This window comes from Electrophorus electricus, chromosome 20 (genome assembly GCF_041902795.1).
Source record: "Electrophorus electricus isolate QZ-2024a chromosome 20, ASM4190279v1, whole genome shotgun sequence".
Taxonomy (NCBI): Eukaryota; Metazoa; Chordata; class Actinopteri; order Gymnotiformes; family Gymnotidae; genus Electrophorus; species Electrophorus electricus.
In genome coordinates this window covers 4260001-4272500 of record NC_137516.1, presented here as the reverse complement: position 1 = coordinate 4272500, position 12500 = coordinate 4260001, and the positions used below count along the sequence as shown (strand labels likewise).

The window sequence follows — 12500 nt, the reverse complement described above, 5'->3', positions numbered from 1 at the left end:
ACACACACACACACACACACACACACACACACACACATGCATACATAAATACATATAAATGTGTACACACACCCATACATACATACACATGGTCAGTGAGTTTGTAATCAGCTGACCCATGCTGCTAAAATTAGATTCACATTAGATTCACATTTGTAAATCCTTATAGAAACAGATCCTCAGTGTGAATACTACAGGAATGTTTGACTTGAAAGTCAGTTGTTTCATACACGAGCTCCATCAAAGGCAGATCATTTCTCTGTCTCATTCACTTCCCGTAGGACAGATATTCACTGTGTGTGCAAAAATGCTTTGTACCATTTCTGTAAAGACAAAACAGGCTCTTTCTGCTGATGTTGTGACAGTGATCTTCATTTCCTGTCGTTTCTAATTTCCCATGTGCTGTGCTTTTTCGTCACCTCTGCTCCTGTCCTCCAGAGATAGAGAGATTGTTAGAATGTACATCTGCTCATTCATTATTCCACTCTTCCTCTGTGGTTATCCGTAAAAAAAACACTCCACAGCATGGAGATTGAAACAGCCCCGACAACTCAGCACTGCTTTGGCCGCAGAAAGCACTGCAGTGATCGTGTAACTGTCCGCAAGGGCCGCTGTGCTGCTCACACAGGAGCGGAGACCCTGGGAAGGGCTTCCTTCTTCTGGATCATTCCATCTATCTCTCCACCTGCCCAGGTCCCCCCTCCCCCCCACAGGATGTACACGTGCAGTGTGACCAGTCTCCCGGCGTCCTGCGGGTGCGATGGAAGCCTCCTCCGCTCACCCCCAGCGGCACGTCGAACGGGGCGCACGTCATCGGCTACGTGGTCTGCACCAAAGGGCAAAAGGTCAGCCTCTGCTTGGGGTCAGCGGAATGGGGCATGTAAACAGAAGTATAGACTCTTTGCTAGCGTAGCATTTCCTGTTGCCAGTTTAGATAAGACAATCTTTTTAACACAGCGTGGTAGTCCAGAATAATTTCCTGTTTGAGTTTCAATTAACTCAAAATATTAAAGCAATTTTTTTTTTTTTTTTTTTTTTTAAGAATTTTTCCAAAATTATTTTCAATTATTTTTAAGGACAGGTAAAGATGGATGCTCCCTGTGTGTTACTGACTGTCATTAGTCACATGTCTGATACCAGATGTGTGTGATTCTGTGCGCGTAATCTGTGTAGTCTGTGTAATCTGTGCTCCTGGGTGATTAAATTGCTCGCATGTTCTTTAAACTCAGCAGCCACTCACTCTCCCGTGGACGTGCGCCGTAGCGCCATCTGCTGAGAGATGTTTGATGTAGCAAATCTTTCCTAGTGTTATGTAATGCAGAACTATACTGTTCTGCTTAAGCTGTGCATTTGTGATGGTTCTGTGTGTGATGGTTACGTCTGTTGCTGAGGTTGTGACTGCTGTGGTTGGCTGTCCTCGTGTGACCTGCGGGATTTTTTGGGTGTACCATAAGTGGTCACGACTTCTTCATGTTACTTGTTTTGTGGGGGGGGGGGGGGGGTGTAGATCGCAGAGGTGATGTTCCCTACGGCGGAGTACGTGACTGTGGACTTGACCCGTATCCAGTGTCTGGAGGCCCGCGAGGTGATCGTCCGCACCATGTCAGCGCAAGGCGAGTCCCAGGACTCCAACGCCGCCGTCATTCCCAACACCCTGCTGGCATCTCCGCCCCTGTCTCAACCCCCCGCACCACCGCAGCCTCACCCGCAAGTTTTCACCCAGAGCTACCCACCGCCCCAACCCCACCCCCAGCAGCCCGCACCCCACCCGGCGCCCCTGGCTCCACCTCACGCCCAGGCGCACCCTCCGCCCCTGCGCCCACAACCGCAGCCTCAGATCCACCCCAAGCACCAACTCCTACCAAGTGCCAGAGACCCTCACGCCAAAGAGGCAGAGCCAGGCAGGCAGCAGGGCCCGCCCTGGGAGACGTGCCCACCACCACCCACCTCCGGGGGACACAGCCTGGAGCCACCCCACGTAGAGGGCTCGCGCTCGCCCTCGCCACAGCGGATCCTGCCCCAGCCTCAGGGAGCGCCCATCCCCAACACGGTGGCCCACGCCATGGCACGCCAGGCTGCCCAGAGGAGCAGCCCCAACGACAGGGTGAGTGTGCAGGTCGCTCCCACGGGACACTAAGTCTTTCCCTTAACTAACATTAACAAAGCACTAAACAGGCTGTAAGGAATGCTAGTGATGTGACCAGCACCTGTAACGACAGTGTTCACTGTGCCCACGTGAGGAACTCTTGGGGATAGGTAGAGATACCGGCAGTGATACTTAACTGGTGACACAAAACCATGGACTATGAATGTTATCTAGTGTCAAAAGGAATGTTAGTAATAATGACAGGGGACCATGTAAAGTGGAATGTAAAGTGTAATCCAACAGTTACAAGGGCTTTGTAAAAAGGTGATTTGTAATTTTTAAGTGATTCTTTTTCATTTTTAAGTTTTTTGTACAAACAAGTGTTTCAGGTAAAGTGTTACATGACATACAGTGTTAATAATATGTGGTGTGTGTGTGTGTGTGTGTGTGTGTGTGTGGTGTGTGTGTGTGTGTGTGTGGTGTGTGTGTGTGTGTGTGTGTGGTGTGTGTGTGTGTGTGTGTGTGTGTGTGTGTGGTGTGTGTGTGTGTGTGTGGTGTGTGTGTGTGTGTGTGTGTGTTGTGTGTGTGGTGTGTGTGTGTGTGTGTGTGGTGTGTGTGTGTGTGTGTGTGTGGTGTGTGTGTGTGTGTGTGTGTGTGTGTGTGTGTGTGTGTGTGTGTGTGTGTGTGTGTGTGTGTGTGTGTGTGTGTGTGTGTGTCTGTGTGTGTGTGTGTGTGTGTGTGTGTGTGTGTGTGTGTGTGTGTGTGTGTGTGTGTGTGTGTGTGTGTGTGTGTGTGTGTGTGTGTGTGTGTGTGTGTGTGTGTGTGTGTGGATCAGATGGACAGGAGGAACATATTCAGTACTCGTCCATTCTTAAACTCAGATGAGGAAGAGGATGGCTATGACTTCTTCCACGCTAGACGAAGAGGAGCCTCGGTAGACGAGTTTCTGCGCGGCTCAGAGCTGGGTAGACATGTAAGAGACGTCCCTTAAACGAGAAAACCAGGCCACCTCAGAATAAAGCTCACTTCTCTCTCTCTCTCATGGCTCTGCTTTTCATCCGTGTTTATCTCACACGTTGTATTTTTCTATCATGTTTTGATAATGTCTGTAAGCGGACGGGACAGCCTCACCTGTTCTTGTGTTCTCTGTTTGTTCTTTTGTGTGCTTTTTACGGCCCTTGCTGTCTGCTTGTCTCTCACTGTCTTCCCTGTCCCCATGATCCCTCTTCCTCTTCCTCTTCCTCTTTTGTCTTCTCTCTCCCTCTTCTCTCCCTCTCTCCATCTCTTCTCTCCACCCTGTCTACTCTTTCTATCTCTCTCTCTTTCTCTTTCCGTGTCCCTCTTTGCTTCTTTCTCTCCCTCTCCCTCTCTCTCTCTCTCTCGCTGTCTGCCTGTCTCTCTCTCTCTCCCTCTCTCTCTCTCTCACTGTCTGCCTGTCTCTCTCTCTCTCCCTCTCTCTCTCTCTCTCACTGTCTGCCTGTCTCTCCGTCTCTCTCCCTCTCTCTCTCTCTCTCTCACGAGCTGCCTCTCTCTCTCTCTCTCCCTCTCTCTCTCTCTCTCCCTCTCTCTCTCTCTCTCTCACTGTCTACCTGTCTCTCTCTCTCCCTCTCTCTCTCTCTCACTGTCTGCCTGTCTCTCCGTCTCTCTCCCTCTCTCTCTCTCTCTCTCTCTCTTTCTCACTGTCTGCCTCTCTCTCTCTCTCTCTCTCTCTCTCTCTCTCTCTCTCTCTCCCTCTCTCTCTCCCTCCCTACAGCACCATCACTACAGCCACGGTGAGGAGTACTACACCGAGAGCAGCCGTGGCTCGGACCTCTCAGACATCATGGAGGAGGATGAGGAGGAGCTGTACTCCGAGATGCAGCTGGAGGAGGGTCGCCGACGCGGCATCAACTCACACAACACGCTCAAGGTACGGAACGTGCGCGCCCCAGCCAGAACTCGTTCCCACAGGGGACAGGCGCAGAGCCCCCGCGCATGCAGTGGTCTGTAGAGGATGCTGTTAGTCAGCGCGTCCTGCTTTAAGCCAAGACCTGGGTTTGCAGAGCTTTAGTTAAGACAGCAGAGCTGAGCCAGCGCAGCCTGCCGTTAAGAAGATAACCCTCGTCTTAGAGGCAGCGCTGAGTGCGCCACCGTCACAGGTGGAAAAGAAAACCCTTAACTTTGACCTTTGAGCAGGTTGGACACTGAGGTAGGGCTTGAAGCCTGGGGATCAGGTCCAGGCTGAAGGCTTAGGAATGAGCACGTAAGACTCCGAGCTAAGATAAGCCATGCCTCCTCTCCACCCAGCTACACCCATGCCCTGCTTTAGCATCATACTAGCGTTCCTTTGAAGCTGTCTGGCCCCACGAAGCTTTGAAACACGTGAATGGCTTCAGTGGGTCTCCTGCCCGGTCCTGGACACCATAGGCACTGCCCGTCTTTGGTCCTGGACACCACAGGCACTGCCCGTCATTGCGGGACTTTCATCCATCATCTGATAATGGTGTGAGGTACGCGGTGCTTAGGGTCTCCGAGACTGGGACTGGGAGCCACTGTTCTAATTTGAGGCTGCCCACACAATGCATGCCTTAGGATGACACGATATGACATGCACGCCGTCTCTGTAGACATTTCGGCGTACATTTAGTTAGTTAAAACTTGTATTGCACTAAGCAGAATCTAGGAAACACTTAATACTTGAAGTTATCAAGCTATGAAATACTATTGTGTGCACACCTGTAATATTCCTGAGATCCTTTTAGATATTTCAACATTTTTCAAGATTTTTTTTTTGCAAACAAGAGTCATTTGCAAACACCATTAAAATGGTGTTTTTAAATTAAAAAGTTATTTTGAATGTATTTAGTTCAGCATCAGCAATATTAGAGATATTATATGTGTTCAATGAGTCACCAGATTACATGTGTGTGCCATAATTGGGCTGTTTTGGGAATCTCATTTAAGTGAGCACGCTTAAATGGAAGAGCGAGTCGCTTTTGGTTACGTTTCGTCTCATGGTTATACTTTTGTTACCTTTTGCTTTGCTCAGTGTTAATGGTTATCTTGTGTTTAAGACACGCTAAAACAATATAAACAAGTATCTAGATGCTAAAATGGGTCATCAAAAACACCAATGTACGAAGCAATAAATTAGTGTGTTGCATTTTAATATTATTTATATCTGTCTTACATTTTGGAATATGTACTTTAGAAAATGTGTTTGCGAACAGTATTTTACATGTTTCTGGCCAATTTGGCATTCCAGATTGGAGAAATTGGAGTAGAATAGATTAACTGGTGTTTAGGTGAATACTGAGTAGATTAAATGTTGGTGTTTAGATGAATACTGAGTAAATTAAGTGTTGGTGTTTAGGTGAATACTGAGTGGATTAAATGTTGGTGTTTAGGTAAATACTGAAAATGTTGGTGTTTAGGTGAATACTGAGTGGATTAAATGTTGATGTTTAGGTGAATACTGAGTGGATTAAATGTTGGTGTTTAGGTGAATACAGAGTGGGTTAAATGTTGGTGTTTAGGTGAATACTGAGTGGGTTAAATGTTGGTGTTTAGGTGAATACTGAGTGGGTTAAAACTCGGTGTTTAGGTGAATACTGAGTGGGTTAAATGTTGGTGTTTAGGTGAATACTGAGTGGGTTAAATGTTGGTGTTTAGGCGAATACTGAGTGGGTTACATCTTGGTGTTTAGGTGAATACTGAGTGGGTTAAATGTTGGTGTTTAGTTGAATACAGAGTCGATTAAATGTTGGTGTTTAGGTGAATACTGAGTGGATTAAATGTTGGTGTTTAGGTGAATACTGAGTGGTCTAAATGTTGGTGTTTAGGTGAATACTGAGTGGGTTAAATGTTGGTGTTTAGGTGAATACTGAGTGGGTTAAATGTTGGTGTTTAGGTGAATACTGAGTGGGTTAAATGCTGGTGTTTAGGTGAATACTGAGTGGGTTAAATGTTGGTGTTTAGGTGAATACTGAGTGGGTTAAATGTTGGTGTTTAGGTGAATACTGAGTGGGTTAAATGCTGGTGTTTAGGTGAATACTGAGTGGGTTAAATGTTGGTGTTTAGGTGAATACTGAGTGGGTTAAATGCTGGTGTTTAGGTGAATACAGAGTGGATTAAATGTTGGTGTTTAGGTGAATACAGAGTGGATTAAATGTTGGTGTTTAGGTGAATACTGAGTGGGTTAAATGCTGGTGTTTAGGTGAATACTGAGTGGGTTAAATGTTGGTGTTTAGGTGAATACTGAGCCATTCGCTGTGCCAGGACCATGTCTTTGTTTCCAGTGTCATCATGGTTATGTTCTGAGCGTCAGCCTGTCATCTTGCTGTGTCCTCCGTGATGACGCATGCGAAACATGCTCCAGCCGTCAGATTCATACAAAACAGGAAATTGATTTGAATCTACTCGGTGGTTCCAACCAACCAAATTGTGTGTATGTCAAAAACAGATTTAAATTGCCCAAACAAAAGTTTTTGAAATTTCAGTTGTAGGATTTTCGTCTAATGCTTGCCACTGCCGATCTTTTCCCACAACATCTACGCTGTCTTTCTGTGCTACGTTTTCCTCCATTTTTTAAAAAATCAAGCTCCTCCTTTGCTGTCGTGCGTCATCAGTTCATTTGTGTCTGCAAGGCACACTTGTGAAGGTGGTTCTGTTGGGTCACTGTACTGAGTCTGATTAGCTCCTGCATCTCGTCATGCTCCGAGCCTGGTTGGTATGTCTCGTCCGAGCGGTTCCCTCCACAGATTCCCGCCCGCAGCATGTCATGTCCGTCACGGAATGAGACTGCATGCCTCGTGCACAGCCATGACCTCGGGAAAACTAATTGTCTTTTTTTTGTCTTTTCTTTTCCCATTTTGGTCCTTATTCGCACACTGTTGTGTCTTCTCTGCCTATTCTAACACCTTCCAACCAAACTCCCAACTTAACGAAAAACAAATGTTTTTTTACCTGAAAACAAACAAACAAAAAAACGACCGAATGTAACTGTCCGTACGGATGGTCCCGGGCGGCGCGCCGCGCTCCCTCTGGCATCCCGAAGACGTACTACAGACGGCAGGATTTGGCAGAGCAGCAAGACACCTGGGACCTCCAGCGGGAGGTGGTGCGGCAGCGGCCGTCCCGCTCCCACAAGCGCCTGCACAGCATCCCGGAGGTGGCGGAGGAGGACCCAGACGCGGCGGGTGTGGAGGCCGCGGGCCAGCGACCTCGCTTCGAGGACACCCGCCCGGGTGCAGCGCTCCGGACGGCCCGGGCCTGCCAGCCGCCCGACTGCGACTCCCCGAGCAAGTGCGCGCGCCGCCTGCAGCGGCAGCGCTCCTCACCCCGCTACGCCTCCCTGGAGGACGGCGCCCCCTCCGGCCCCGGCTGGGGCGGCAACCGGCAGACCACCAAAAGCCCAGACAGCGGGCTGGACTGTGGCAGTGAAGAGGAGAGCTCTATGGGGCTCCGCGTGGGCCACCGCTACGGCGGGGGTGGCCCCCTGCGGGTCGGCTCGGGCCCCGGCGCCCGCCTCATCCACAGCGAGGGGCCGGCGGAGCGCCGGGCGCTGGCCGCCGGTCGAAAGCGGATGTTGATGCGTCAGTGCAGCGTGGAGGAGGACTTCCTGGAAGCGACGGCCGAGCTGAGGGCTGCCAGGGAGGCCTACCGCACCTACTATCGCCCGCGTTACGACTACTACCGCCACCACCACCAGCTCCTCCTACATCACCCCCAGCGACGGTTCAGGAGTGAGGGCAGGCTCTCTGAGGTTGGAAGGAACTATAGCAGGGACTTTAGGGCACACTCTGTGGCCAGACTCAACAGGGCTCTGGATGAACCTCTGGTGTGTGTCTACAACCCCCTCCTCTTCCTCTTCTTCCTCCTCCTCACTCGTCTCATCAGCCAACCGCTTTGCCCTGCCATCAGCACCCAGTAAAACCATTCCTCTTTCCTTGATGTTCCACCGCACCTTTTACGGCTCCATTTCCCCTGTATTTCTTTTTTCTTTTTTCCAGATGTTCAGAAGTTTCTGAAATTTACTTCATTGTCATTGTTTAGTTTTTATATATATACAAACACACATATATGTTATGGTTTAATCTTTATTTGCTTGTTTGTTTTTTTGGTTTTGGTATCTTGTGAATTGGTTCAATCGTTCCTAGAATGTCGAGTGAACTTTTCGTTTTATAAATGTGCAGATTATTATTGTTTATTTTTGATTACCTAAAGGCCATTTCTGAGTGTTTCTTGTTCCAGTGGCTTGTGAGCAGCCTCTCAAACCAAAATAACAGGCCAGAGGCGACTCAGACTCAGAGATGTCCGCCGTCCTCCAATTCACTGAGCACACACAGCTTTCCGTGCACCTCCACCTCTACCAGGCAGAGCACACTAATGATGGACTGCATTTTCAACCAGTAGATTCCCCACTTCAAAACTAGGCCCCGCCTCCTCAATGGTTAGCCCACAGCGTGATGCTTTTAAGATTTCGAGCAATAACCAGGTTTTAAAAGTAATGCTTTTATCTCGGAGCCTCTTCCTTTAAACCAAAATCACAGCGGAAAAAAAAACTACAGAACAAAAACCCAAATGGTCTTTAGCTAAACATCTGATTTGAAACCCTACCCATGTGGCTGTTGGGGTTTGCGTTGAGTCTTTCTGTTGGATGTTTTGATGAGTTCATCCTCCTTGTTTTCTTGTTTCACTTAGAGATACACATTGACTGTTGTTCTGCATAGTGTAGCTGCTTGCTGTGGGTTTAGTGGGCGCACTGTCATTTTATCATAGCATCGTGTCCTGTCTCAGGACTGAATACTGTTAATGTTGAATGCTTTGATGTCACCTTTCTGAAGTTTTTAGGGAATTCCTCGGCAATGGGACGCTCAGACCGACTGGACCAGTCCGGGCCGAGGACGAGTCATGGCTGCCCACCCCCACAGAGAAGGCCCATGATGGTTCCTTCCATTGGTTAGTAAGGTCATGTCCTATGTGGGATAAGCCCCGCCCCCATCCCTTCCTCCCTAAGGACCCCATTGTTGTGTAATCTCCCTCTCTGTTTCTCGATTTACCAGACATGGACCCTTTAATGAACCATACTCATTGTGCAGGATGTTAAGTTTGTGTTGTGGTTGTTGTTGTTGTTATTGTTGTTGTTGTTGTTGTTGTCAGCATTGCTTAATGTAAATGACATCTGTACTGTTTCCCTGAATGAAGTCATCACAAAAAAACAACAACCCCAACATAATGAAAGCTCTGACTCAACAGTACATCATCCTCTAATCTGTTAATCAGCAAGAACAACTGGAACTTTGCAGTTTTTTCTCATATTCAGCACCATACACATAGCAGATTGGCCCTCTCACAGGTCTGGGATCAGTTTGCCCTTGACGCCCCTGACATTCCAGGCCACACTTGTGTTCAAAGCAAGCTGATCCCGGGAGCATCTCCACACCGCTCACACACGCGTCAGCGTCCACAGACGGCCGAGGGCAGGTGGGAGGACCGCGGGGAGAGGGGTGTGGCTGTAACACTCTTGATTGGTGTTTCCGTAGAGATCACCATGGAGAATAACAGTGAGGGGAGTGAGGGGAACCTCTCACCTATCAAGGACGATTTCTTTGGCAGTGTAGCCGGACACGGGAAATGGCCACCGCGGCGATCAGAGCGCGGAGATGGTACGTGTAGTGGCTCTTCTCTGGGTCGACTGACCATGACATGCAAACAAAAAGGCAGGACAAAAAGGACAGAATTCCCAAAAGAATTCCCAAAGGAACGAGCAGTGCTGAGATCTCCTGGTCGTGCTGCAGGTTACGTTCACACCCCGGCCACCGTCCGTGAAAAGCTTTCCAGCTTTCCAGCGAAAGCTATCCTTGGAGGACACCCCTGAGCTCTCAGCACAGTCTTGCAGAGGTCCATGGCTGTCTGTGGTCAGACACTGTCCGGTTGATAAACACACACTTCTGTGGACCTAGGCAAGCACGGGCTCAGTACGTTATGCAACTCCGAAGCCACAACAAATAATTAACTAAAATAGAAATATTTCAGTTTTGAGTTATCACTTGCAGAATGACTCTGCAGTCTCAATATCTGAAAGCTCAAATTTGGGCGCAAAGAGGTTTATAAATAACCAGAGTCATATGACTCGGCATAAGCGGGTAATTTAAAGTCCAGCGGCGAAGCTCCAGAGCTTTGCGCAGTCCAGTATCTTTCTTTGTTCCTGAGGAACACAGCAGCCAATAATGTGAATGTCCGCATGAGCAAGCTAGATCGACCCGAAAATGGGGAACGATCCGGCCAGGGCTGTGGGGTCAGGGCAGTCCTCCAGGCTGAGCTGGGGTACCCCAGCTTGCCGAGTGGCTGGTGTTGCCATGGAAGCCCTCCAAGTATGGGTTTTTGCCTCTAGTCTCTGTCTGTACTGAGTAATGGCTGTAGGGATAGCATGCAGAAGTGTGACTGCCCTGCCCACAGCCCCACACCCCTCTGCTCGATTCCTGTGTGCTCCTGTGTGGACTCCAAACAATGCTTGTGAACCCTCTCTCTATCCTTTCCTCCCTTCGTTTTCCCCTCAGTCCCTCCCTCTCTCCCTCCGTCTTCTCCTTCACTTCTTGCCCGTCCTGTGCCCGCCCAACGTAGTCCCTGCCCGGCTGCCCCCTTACCCTGCGTCCGTTTTGCACGGAGATCCTCTTTCTCGCCCTGCTAGCTACTGCCACGTAGCAGGGGTGAAACCGACGAAAAAGTGAACAGCTGAGCTGAGAAGGGTTGTTAAGGCTGGGTCTGACAGCGACAGCAGGGCGGGGAAGCCATCACTCTCTGCTAAGCTGCTTTCCTGGCATGGTGAAACCTGCATGGTCCATTTCTTCAGTCCCATGATACTCCCTGTTCTGTGTTCTTCCCTTAAAGCTTCAGCCCAGCCTCCCACAGGGAAATCTGCAATGCGTTTTTATTTTTACACGATTCATTACAGTGTTTCCCAACCCAGTCCTTTTGTGGACTTTGTGGACGTAAACGGCCCCAAAACGCGTGAATAAAGCTGCGAATGCCTGTTACAGATCTGCGGAGAACTGAGCAAAATTGCGGACTCTCTGGGTGCTGCTGAGGACAGGATTTGGAAACAAAATGTCACTTCATAACCGCTTCGTGGCCTTGTTACTACACTGCCGTGCTTGGACCGCAGTGTCTGTTCACCCACTTTCACAGAGTAGTCGGACGCAGTGGTGAGGCTGCTAACCGCATGCCGGCACTCCGAAGCTCCGCCCCCTCCACTGTTTTTTTTCCATGACTGGGCATTTCTGTCAACCTCATACCGCACTCTGCCACTCTCGTTGAGATGCATCTGTGTGTTCTCTTGGCATTTGTCATGTAACCCGTCAATGTTAATGTCAAATGCTGAAAGGTACCAAACTTTAAAATCATATGTTCGGATCATTAAGCTACTATATTGCGTGTTATGTTTAAGTACGTTTATTTGTTGTTTCAAGAGTATTTTTGCAAATATAAATTTAAAACTGTACTCCAATATGTGTACGGCGGATAACCATGTACTGTCTTGTTCCTTCGCTCAGAGGGTAGCAGTAGCTGTCTGTGTGCCCTGTCTTCTAGATATTTATGGCGGACGGGACAGCCGCTCTCCAGAGCACTGTGAGTCGGACCTGGACAACTTCCCCCGCATATTTGTGGCCCTGTTTGACTACGACCCTGTGTCCATGTCGCCCAATCCTGACGCCACAGTGGAGGAGCTTCCTTTTAAAGAGGGTCAGATCATAAAGGTGGGCCACCGTGGGCCTTTCCGCTTGCCGTAGTTTACTCCTTCAAACTGTAACACCGGACTACGGGCTTGTGTTTTCACCGCCAGAGCCTAATGGTTCTCTAATATTAATCGCAGCCTCTTCTTCAAACTGATCTGATTTACGTCAGAGGTAATAAACTGCCAGTCATCATCCCAAAATCAAACCATACATGTTGATTAGTCTTGTTTTGCGATAATGACCTGCTGAGTGTCCATTATAGATTTACACAGCTACTGATCAAGGAAATCATTCAGTTCAGACAGAATATTGATTTGAGCATTATCGTATTACTGACTACAAACTTCCATCATGAATAATAATTCACCAGAACTTTATTGTAAAGGTGGAGCCCTACATATCAATGTAAACACTAGCAGAACAGCCTGGTAAAAGCTATGCCCTTCTCATTTATCCGCTAATCCTTTAGTTACATCTACGTAAAAGATCTGAGCTCAGTTCTGGTGAATGTATCTTTGTTCTGCAGCTTCTAGCCTAAACCCAATATGTAAGAAAATCCTGTATTCAAACCTTCAAGTTTGGATTCAAGTTGGATTTCCATCAATGTACATTTTGATTAGCAGCAGATCCAGTAGCCAGTTATTCAGAACTAAAGAACATTCAAATTCCTTGGCTGGCCAATCAGAATCAAGCACAGA

At 48.4% G+C, this 12500-nt stretch overlaps 2 protein-coding genes across 21 annotated transcripts in view; both read left to right on the top strand.

The window, feature by feature from the left end:
• Positions 1 to 12500, top strand: part of rimbp2b (RIMS binding protein 2b) — a 39196-nt gene that overhangs the window by 14545 nt on the left and 12151 nt on the right. For 18 of the 20 annotated variants that reach the window (XR_014118851.1, XR_014118852.1, XR_014118850.1 and 15 more), the window contains exons 10-16: positions 694 to 845; positions 1508 to 2104; positions 2922 to 3059; positions 3840 to 3995; positions 8911 to 9025; positions 9610 to 9732; positions 11657 to 11823. Coding sequence is in view for 7 of the 20 variants with exons in the window: in XM_081703368.1 (XP_081559494.1) it covers positions 694 to 845; positions 1508 to 2104; positions 2922 to 3059; positions 3840 to 3995; positions 8911 to 9025; positions 9610 to 9732; positions 11657 to 11823 (1448 nt within the window). In the remaining 13 variants the exon portion in view is untranslated. The remainder of the gene's footprint in view (positions 1 to 693; positions 846 to 1507; positions 2105 to 2921; positions 3060 to 3839; positions 3996 to 8910; positions 9026 to 9609; positions 9733 to 11656; positions 11824 to 12500) is intronic. The other 2 variants (XR_014118854.1, XR_014118853.1) reach the window with 1 other exon arrangement.
• LOC145652592 (uncharacterized) lies at positions 6777 to 8904 on the top strand. Its single transcript, XM_081703351.1, has 2 exons — positions 6777 to 6794; positions 7122 to 8904. Exons 1-2 carry the CDS (start codon positions 6777 to 6779, stop codon positions 7995 to 7997), a joined length of 894 nt encoding a protein of 297 aa, XP_081559477.1. The 3' UTR covers positions 7998 to 8904.